The sequence below is a fragment of the Cucurbita pepo genome, chromosome 14, assembly GCF_057944985.1.
Source record: "Cucurbita pepo subsp. pepo isolate OVF chromosome 14, ASM5794498v1, whole genome shotgun sequence".
In the NCBI taxonomy this organism is placed as follows: domain Eukaryota; kingdom Viridiplantae; phylum Streptophyta; class Magnoliopsida; order Cucurbitales; family Cucurbitaceae; genus Cucurbita; species Cucurbita pepo.
The window spans coordinates 3768476-3778637 of record NC_141811.1 but is presented as its reverse complement, the minus strand read 5'-3'; the positions used below and the strand labels follow the sequence as shown (position 1 = coordinate 3778637).

The 10162-nt window shown below is 35.2% G+C and overlaps 1 protein-coding gene across 1 annotated transcript; it reads right to left on the bottom strand.

Annotated features, from left to right (window-relative positions):
• Positions 1 to 947: 947 nt before the first annotated feature.
• On the bottom strand, positions 948 to 9727 carry LOC111810560 (uncharacterized). The gene is made up of 21 exons (XM_087117684.1): positions 9314 to 9727; positions 8864 to 8996; positions 8458 to 8594; positions 8327 to 8372; positions 7888 to 8100; positions 7278 to 7781; positions 7054 to 7188; positions 6703 to 6918; positions 6531 to 6620; positions 6204 to 6448; positions 6028 to 6116; positions 5068 to 5108; positions 4339 to 4369; positions 4131 to 4253; positions 3784 to 4001; positions 3600 to 3695; positions 3137 to 3249; positions 2789 to 2924; positions 2610 to 2714; positions 1394 to 1686; positions 948 to 1298 (listed from the first exon to the last, which is right to left on the bottom strand). The coding sequence occupies exons 1-20, from the start codon at positions 9586 to 9588 to the stop codon at positions 1486 to 1488; spliced, it is 3147 nt and encodes a 1048-aa protein (XP_086973810.1). The 5' UTR covers positions 9589 to 9727; the 3' UTR covers positions 948 to 1298; positions 1394 to 1485.
• Positions 9728 to 10162: the final 435 nt, after the last annotated feature.

The following is a 10162-nucleotide window of genomic DNA, read 5'->3' as shown; positions in this document are numbered from 1 at the left end:
CCAAATGCAGGCGCATAATAGATCAATATGAATATCATGAACTGTCCCGTAATAAAACCTGTTGTTGCTAATACTTTCTTCTCGGTTTCTTCTTCCATAACTCGAGCTCGGAAAAGGAAGAGATAAGAGGGCCCTATCGAGAATGTGGTCAGAAATCCATAATAGAGTCCGACCACAATGACCGGTTCCTTCTTCCATAACCCGAGCTCGAAGAAGGAAGAGATAAGAGGGCCCTATGGAGAATGTGGTATAATAGAGTCCGACCACAACGACCGATTAATTATCTTAATGCATAGATATAAGCTAATTTTATATTATTCAAATGTGTTACATTGGGTCAAAGTTTTTGGAATATTTTCATTGACTTCTCTTATTTACATTAAAAAAAAAAAATGCACTCTTCATTTAACTTTTTCAAAAAATTACTTTAAATATATATATTTTTTTTCAACAAATCAAGATTACATTATAAGCTTATTTTGTAATTTTTAGAGTTTAATTCATTAAACCCTGAAAATTTTGTTCAAAATAATAATAATATTGCAACATGGTCATAAAATAAATGGTAGTAAATGAACATAACCCACCTTAAAGAATCTCATTATAATACAAAAATATATGAGATTGAGATAAATAATTGAGGTTAGATTCTTTTTACCATCCAAATTTGAAGTTACTATTCATAGTCTTTAATATATATATATAACAAAGGTAAATGTAACGACCCAGATCCATCGCTAACAGAGCCCTTTCGGGCTTTCCCTCAAGTTTGTTAGGAGAAGGTTTTCACACCCTTATAGGGTATTTTGTTCTCTTCCCCAACTAATGTGGGACATCATAACAAACGTTCTAATTTTACCCAATATAATTTGTATAGCCTAGTACGAATAAGCTAGAACACACAAATTTCAAGGAAAACAAGATGAAATATTGTAATTAAACAATGCTTAAAGCACAAGGGAGGAAAAAGAATAAAATAAAATGATAAACCAGACCAACCTTTTACTATGACTGGATGCATTGCAAAATTCACATCCACCAATAAAAAATAATAAATTAATTAATTAAAAAAAAAAAAAAAAAAAAAAAAAAAAAAAAAAAAAAAAAACTCTTTTCTAAACCACTTAACCACCCTACACAGTGAAGAACACACCATGGTAAAAAAATTATTGAAACTGAGGATAGGGAAAAATGTAACAGAACATATGTGAAAAAAGAACAAATGAATCTAAACAAAAATTGGTATACTCTCAAGGAGGAGAAAAAGAAAAATGATACCCCGGGTGCCAGCGAGCGATCTGTATGAACGAGCCATGATATTATTGTTAAAGAAACAACATAAAAGGTAGCAGAAAATTAAGCAAAGGAGAGATTGGAGATATTTTCTACACACCTGATAGGGGGACTTAGAATCTATCTGGGAAAGAAAGCTTGTTGAAGGAACAAGTTGGATGAGGAAGAGGAAAATGGAATTTGAAGTGATTTTTAGCTTTTTGGGGCATATGCAGCTAAGGCATTTGCATGTGCATGTGGGAGACTGCTCAAAAGGTGTTGAATTTGTTGGCCATAAAGTGAAAGTAGATGTGAGAAAGCTCTGCCTACTTGAGCTTTAACTTCTGGTGTTTCGATAGGAGATACCACAACGTGAGCAAAGATATTAACCAACTCAGGAACCAAAGAAAGGATCTGCAATTGGCGCACGAATTAGCAGAACTATAATAATAATAATAATCCAGATTGCTTTTTCAATACTGAACGAACTTAATATTTGATCACCCCTTAGGGCACTTAAGCTTCTTCCCCATGTTGTAATGTATTTCATCAGTCCAATACAAACACAATTCAGGTCCTATTGCATTGGTCAAGTAAAACGCTTATGAAGACTTCACAGATTATGAATACATACATACATGGATATCGGTAACTTCAGGTGTGAGATCCCACATCAGTTAGAGAGGGGATCGAAACATTCCTTATAAGGGTATAGAAACCTACCCTAGTAGACGCGTTTTAAAATCGTGAAACTGACGGCGATACATTATGGGCCAAAGCGGATAATATCTGCTAGCGGTGGGCTTGGGCTGTTATACAAATGGTATCAGAGCCAGACACCGGATGCTGGGTCCCCAAGGAGGGTGGATTGTGAGATCCCACATCGGTTGGAGAGGGGAACGAAGCATTCCTTATAAGGGTGTGAAAAACCTCTCCCTAGCAGACGTGTTTTAAAATCGGGAGGTTGACGGCGATACATAATGGGCCAAATCGAATAATATCTGCTAGCAGTGAGCTTCGGCTGTTACATCAACAAAAACAACAAAAACAACAAAAGGGAATGTTTTCCCACCGGTGTCACTTTTCACTATGGGAGTCCTAACTTTCCTTGTTTGGGGACATTCTATATAATGACAATTCAACATGCTATGAATTTCGGTAACACCCACAGGATCACATTTACTTTCCCAGTTATCCTCAACGTAATTGGACGGATAACAAAAAGTTTATACGCCCGAATTATTTCCAAAAACAGAACTATACCCTCCATAAACACGAATTTGCTAAACGGAATAAAATTTAAATAAAATCGTGCTAAAGTCCGACAGAATAAATACCTGAGGATTAGATGACAAAACAAGAGTAGACACACAACCATAAACGGACATGGACTCCTCATAATCTTCTTTTAAAGGTAGAGCTTTGAGTAAAACTTGGAGGACCTAGTGTAGAAGATCAAATTGAAACAGTTAAGCAAAGATTGGGGGAAGGGAGGCGTAACCAAAGCTGTACTAACCTGATTCAATGGGACAGCTTCAGGGTGCACCATTATCATTCTTGCGACTGCACCAGCTGCGTTATCCCTAACAGCATTGTCTGACTCAGATTCCCCAAATAATGGGTAGAGTCCACGAAATATATCATTATAATATCTGATATTGATTAAGTAAAAGGGAGTTGATGATTGTAGCGAAAGTACAAATAAAAAGGTTGAATGGGAACAATAATATATAAATATATGATTCAGTACAATATTAGATTTCTAGGCAGGCAACACAACAGCTTTAATACCACTGAAACGGTCAAGAAGATATAAACGGAAACGAAAGTAAACAAACAAATATAATTGCATACAAAAGGATACTTCAAAGTAGACTCTCCCCCATTATTGCAGAACTCTCCAACACAAAATGCAGCATTCCTTCTATTAGTTGCCTCGGATGATGCCAATTCTTTGAGAACCAATGGCATTACTCTCTGAAAGTAATGCATTGCATTAGTAAATAGACCCTTGAAATGTTTTCATTCATTTTCATAGGCACATCTTTTGGGAAAAAGTGTTTTAGGTGAAGTTGGGAAGAAACTTAGTTAAATGCTTTTCCTAAACATATTGTTAAATATTTTTTACAAACTGCTTTTGATTATTGAAAATTTTAAATAACGTTTTATTTAGCAAAAAAACACTTTTTATCATATTTAAAATTTTAACCAAACGAGTTGTCAATTTTTTAAAAATACTCAAAAGGGAAAACCAAACACGCCCAAAATATGACCAGTCCACAAAATAAAGAAGCAAAAATAAAAAGATCTCGGTAATGAATACTTACATCAATATAGGCAGCAATTGGAGCACCCATGTCCCGAGCTACTTCAGCAAGACAGGCGACCACCATAGTTCGATCTTGAGGAGGTCGTGAAGCTCTCTGGGTGATCGAGGGGAAATGAGGCAAAAGTTTGTAAGTTACTCTCTTGTAAATCTTGAAATACTATCAAACCCAGTCCCTAACTCACCGAAAATTTCATTAATGGTTCAAATAGCTTCGCAAAGATAGGCGCAAAGTAAGAGCCCATGGCCTTTGCGAATGCAGGAAGCAGATCAGACACTGCATCCATAAGTACTTCATCATGTTCAGTATCATCCTCATCTATTTCACCATCAGATTCCACTTGCTGACAAGCAGATTCCTCACGGAGCAGAACTAATGTTGCATCAATTAACTGAGGCATATCTAATGTTTTGAACAAAACAGCATAACATAAGAGTCGGATAGAATCATTGAATAAAAATACATTTCACAACAATCGAAACTTAATATCATTTTTTAATAGGAATTTTGGAACTTGATATCAAAACTTACAAGGTTCCACTGCAACATAACCATAGTCTTTGATAATGTCAGCCATGCTTGTACAAGCTTGAGCAACTGCTTCTTTGTCATCATCTTCAACCATGGTCTTGATATAAATATTCATCACAGTATCTAGAAGAAATGAATTGCTCAATACCACCAAAAACAAAAATTAAACTTGTACATATAGTGTTACAGCATGCTCTTATATTCTTACCAAAAATTTCTTTGGCCTTCGTTGATGCTTCCTGAACAATGGAAGAAAGAAGGGAAAAGTGAGAAAGCATAGTCATCAATTAAATTTGATTTTGAAAATTACCCTTCAAACCAACATTTAAAATTTAGGGCTAAAATACATTTTCAATACAACTTTAAATAATAACTTTTTATTTTATCAATTTTATTTTTTACTATTATTATTTATTTATTTATTTATTTTCTCACAAATATGGTCAGTTTAAGAAATCCTTTTTTCATTAAAAAAAAAATGAGGCATATATTGTAGTCAAATGTAAAAATATGAAATTAAAATAATGTACCGTCCTAAATAATTTCAAAAGATACCAACATATTTCTTTCATCAGATAAATTAAGACTTTTCCATTAAAATTAAAAACCTTTGTTTTTTGTAAGTCAAATATGACCTTTAGAAGTATCAAAATGAAAACTTGGAATAAATATATCATAACAAAAATATTAAACTTTTATTATTACTCGAAGAAAATATATGAAATCATTAAAAAAAAAAAATTGCACGGTACACGGGCAATGCACAGTCATTTACTAGTATATAAAATTAAAGAATTAATAATTCACCAATGATCATACGTTGGAAATTCAATTAAGAAATAACACGAAACATGGGGCATCACAAAACTATCACATGCTAAAAGAAAGGCATGTGCCCAACACCAAATGCTAGAAGAAGTGTGTTATAAGTACTCACGCTGTAACTTTGGGAGATTGCCTGAGCTGCCTTCAGAATATCTGCAGTTGCATTCAGTGAAAAATGAATAGAGATGTCGTTCCTTTCAACTTGGACTTAATGAGATTTCAATAATTGAGTTCATTTTTAAGAAAGAAAATTACTTTTCTTCAAGTAAAAGAATGCAGAAAAAGGGAAAATATATCTTCCAGAGGGGCCCCAAAGGAAGGTTACAGAAAACAGCACTCATAAATAATTCAATTTCCTAAGACCATAAACTAAATAACCCTAACCAATTATGAAGATATTAAAATTAAATGTAGAATAGATCCAAAGAAATAATAACAAATAATATACAAGCCTATTGATTCCCCCACGTTCTAGTAGTAAAATAACTGGAAAACATAAATTTAAAAAAAAAAAAAACCTAGTTAGATTGCAAATTCAAGTTGGGTGCGGCTTGCACGGAATATAATAGTAGTTCATCTTTATGTGTAAATGAAACCAATTCTGATTCTTGTACATTTAATAGCCAATTGTTGACAAAAGGTAAATGTTATAACAGAATACCAAGTGTAAATTTAAATAAAGCTGTACATAAAGACGATCAATCTACAGTCATCACTTCTCTCACCAAAACAATTTTCACCTTTTTTATAACTTTTTTTAATAACCAGGCTTTCAATGAAAGCAATGAAGGAAACAAATTTATACATTTGACTTCCTTCTGCTCATACACAATATTTTCAAGATCCAACTTAATAGTATCAAAGTGGTAGTTTGCAACTTAAGTTTTCTTCCAAATATTTACAGTAGAAATGCTTAAGCAGAATTATTGTTATGATAAATGAATTATGCAGAGAATAAAGTCTAAGAAAAGAAAAATTAGATTTACCAAACATAAAGAATAACTTGAAAAGGACAAGAGTTATCCAATGGCTAAAGATTAATTTTAAAAAAAAGAAGATACTAGCAACTCACGTTCCAATGAAATGATTGCTTGAAGCCTAACATCTTCATGAAAGTATCCAGAATGCCGAACCAAAATCTTTAGTGTCTCCTCCAAATAGCTTAGAAAAGTGAAAGAACCCAAATAGTAATTGATGGCCGCGGGTTCCAGGGGGAGCCCAAAAACAAAAAACTATTGCAAAGGATACGGTGCATAAGAGCTCTTTGTGTGCAGTGCAAACAAGCCAAGAGCTTGTGTTGCAGCTGCTTTTTCATCCAGCACGCCTGTTCTGATACTAACATTTCGAACTCTAGGCTCATCATGAGCTTCATCATCAGATGAAACTCCTCCAAATCCATTTAGATTTTCATCGTCTGATTCATCTATATCGACAGCAGAGCCATCGTCGAGATTGCAAGAAGAGAATGCAAGGGGTACAACATGAGGAAGATACTGTTTACAGAAGGACTTTTAACTTCAAGATTCTGTAAAAAGAGAAAATGATTGACAATGAAAATCATACAAAGATTGTTACCTTTACAAATCCATCATCCAAAATTTCTGCTACATTGCTGAAGAACCCATGAGTGTACTCTCGTAATTCACTGAAGTCCAAGCCAAAACCCTAAGAGAAGAGAAGGAGTGGATTAAGTCTTGGAAGGTAAAATGAGAAATCTAGACCAGCCAAAGACGAGCTTGTGCATTACAGCAATTGCCGCCTCAATAAAAGGAGGTAGAATCTGTTCCATCCGGGTTCTCCCAACAGACATGGCAACTATTCCAACCAACTCAGTAGCTCTTGCTCGGGAACAAAGTTCCTCATCCTTGGTAAGAACCAGAAATACTTTCATCAACTCCAACACTCTCTCAGCATAAGGCAAGAAAGACTGCTCTGCTGCAGCTGCTACTGAACCGATTGCAGACTGTAATTCATTCGACAATTCTCAAGTCATGGAAATATAAGTGGCACATAGATGAGTAAGAATTGAACTAAAAGTGTCCATGGCCAGGTGGAGGTTTATTTATTTATTTATTTTGAAAGAGGGTATAAACTGTACCATGCATGTTTCCTGCAGATTCGGAGGACTTGTCTGAAGGGCAGACAGCAATTTACCCATCAAAGGATCAAGAAAAGGAAGAATTTCCTCACCCATGTTCTCACAAAATGCAGCCAATGCATAGTATGATTTTTCCTGCAAATGAAAAATCACTTTCACTAAAAACTTGTGAGTAGTCCATAATTTATTCATGACATAATTTCTCCTCCATGGATCCACCATACCTTCACTTCATCTGAATTATCGTCAAGGGCATTTAAAATGCAAGGAAGCACACTCTCATAGAGTGACACTATTTCTGGCTGTAAGTGCTCAGCAAATTGACCCAGGGCAAAAGATGCAGCCCCTCTTACCATTTGTTCAGGGTCCCTTAATGCTCCAAGAACAATATGAAGAACTGGTTCTAACCTACTTTTTAAATGTTCTGAACAACCTTCTGATATGATCCCTAAAGATGTCACAGAAGCTTCACGGAATTTTGGATTTGCACTTTGACTACTAAGAGAAGCAAATTCAAGCACAGGAGGGAAAACATGCTTCGATAGATTTAAGGCCATTATATCAATAACCTCAGCAGCAGCTCGATCAGAAGCAAGATCGTCATCTCCATCTCCATCAGATGACTCTGCAAGTAATGGGCACATAACTTGTAGAACAGGGACAATCAATTTATGCTTTTTCAGGGAATTGGGCTTGTACTTTCCTAGCCACGAGATTATCTGAATTGCCTGAGATTGAACAAGGAAAAAAAAACCAGGAAAGATTAGAACTAAAAATTAAAAAGCATTTTTTCAATAAGAAATTCCTTTTTTTTTTTAATGCATATCTCCCAACCTGATGACGAGTGCTAGATTCCAAATTTTGGCTAGAACAAACTTCAAGCGAAAATTGAACAATTGATCTAACAGAATCCCCAAGAAGTGGAGCAGGAGATTCAATTAGTTCATCAAATATTTCAAAAGCTATTACTGCAACATCCTCCTCGCCATTAGCAAGGCACTGCCTGGTAACATTTAAAATGCTGGGAATGAACTCCCGGAATTTGACCTGTGTTAATCGATACGAGTAAATGATTGTTGCATAAACTTGAATAATACATAATAGAAGAGCCCAGGAAACATTGGTATAAGACAGGGCCACCTGGAGGAAATGATAAAACAACTAAAAACCAACACAGTGACACACACACACACACATATATATATATACTCACGCCAGGAGATCAAAAAATCAAGGATGAATTCCGTTCTAACATATTCCTATTTGGACTTACCACTTCTGCTCCATCATGAGTAAATTCCAGAAACGATCCCACTGCCCTGCACACAAGAAGAAAATACTCATGTAGATAACAAAACTACTTCATGGTACGGAGACGGAGTAAGTAACAAACATAAACATTACTTCAAAGCTGCAATTCTGACACGGCTGCTAGTCTCATCCTGCAAACACTTAAGTAGGAGAGCTTGCAAATCTGTAAAATGTGGTAGGAAAGTATTTCCAATCGTTTCTGTCAGGGAGCTGAATAGAATCAAAGCCACCTACTAACACCAAGGGAATCATACATTTTAGTAAGCTGAAACAATTGGATTTAGTCCATTCCAATTGCAGCGTTTAATCAGACTTCAAAATCTTCAACACAGTAGAAAACATGGACCAACATTGAAACTACAAGAAGAGGATCATACAAAAGATACTCATTCTAAAATTATTTAGTCATTTTGACAATGTAGCCGTGCCTCTGCGGTACAAGTACATTCACACTGATAGATTGCACATTAGTTAAAATTCTTGTAGGGTAAGAACTTACTTCTCTATGATCTTCCTGGGAACTCTGACTACACTGGAACAGAAAAGGCAACAATTCCGGCCATTCCCCTGCTGGAACAGCATATTTAGCAACAATACTTACGACATTCGCACTTGCTCTCCTCACAGGTGGACTGCAAAATCACCAGTACACATTTGTTAATAATAGAACACTCAGAGAATCAATCGCAACATATATGAAAGGAATTCTACACCCTCAATGAAGTCATAATCAATAAAATTTCAATAATAAAACCTAACTAACGCTAGGAAGAAACCAAAGACGTAACTCCACGAATTGGAACACACTCAATTCCCTTTACGCCGAATCATTTGCACTCACTTCAAGCATTCATCTCATTCCACACCATAGTAGAGAGAGCGAAAGAGAGAGAGCTCAATTGTAAAATAAAATTCAGAATTCACAAGAAATAATGTAAATAAAAAAGACCTGTGCTCCATAGTGATGCTCTCAATCAATGACTGCTTAACAAACAACTTGAGTTGAAGTGAAAGCTTAGCCCAATGACCAGTGATCTTTTTGCGGAGCAAAACAGCAGCCAACTGACGGACATTGGGAGTCTTGGCAGTGCGTAGGTGCTGAATAAGAGCAGGCACCACCTGCGGATCCTTGGCCAAGCGCTTAATCTGCTCTTCCGCTTGCCGCCGGGCATCATTGTCAGGCATAAGGAATTGAATGAGCAAAAGCTCCAACGACTGCGGCATGGTGATTGTAGAACGGCGATTCCGGCGACCGTCGCAGAAATTCTCCGGCAATAGAGGCGGAAGGGAGAGTGTAGCAGATGTGGATATTCCAATGGAGGCTCTTTTCCGAGGGCTTTTGGGTTTTGCTTCACATCAAAGATTTTATAGTATACGTTTCGGCGTTCAACTGTGCTTTACAGAACACCGTAATGTTGGTCTCACGCGCCATTTCTCACGCGCCAAAAAATGATTAGCACGATTTGTCGTTTCTATGTAACACACAAGGGAATGTTATGTTATTATTGGACATTAATTTATTCATAAATTGGACTAATTGTAACCATTAAAATGAATTAATTTAAATAATTTATTTAAATATAAAAAAATATATAAATTAGAAACAAAAAAAAAATGTAAAAATCAAATAAATATAATGATTTTACATAGGTCTTTTTTCGTAATTTTATTATCATTTTTCTGAAATCTTTGTAAAATAATAATTTATTTTATGTGATTTTAAATGAAATAAGTAAAAATAATTACAAATTATTGTTTTATATTTAATTAATATAATTATTATTATGAAATTTTAATA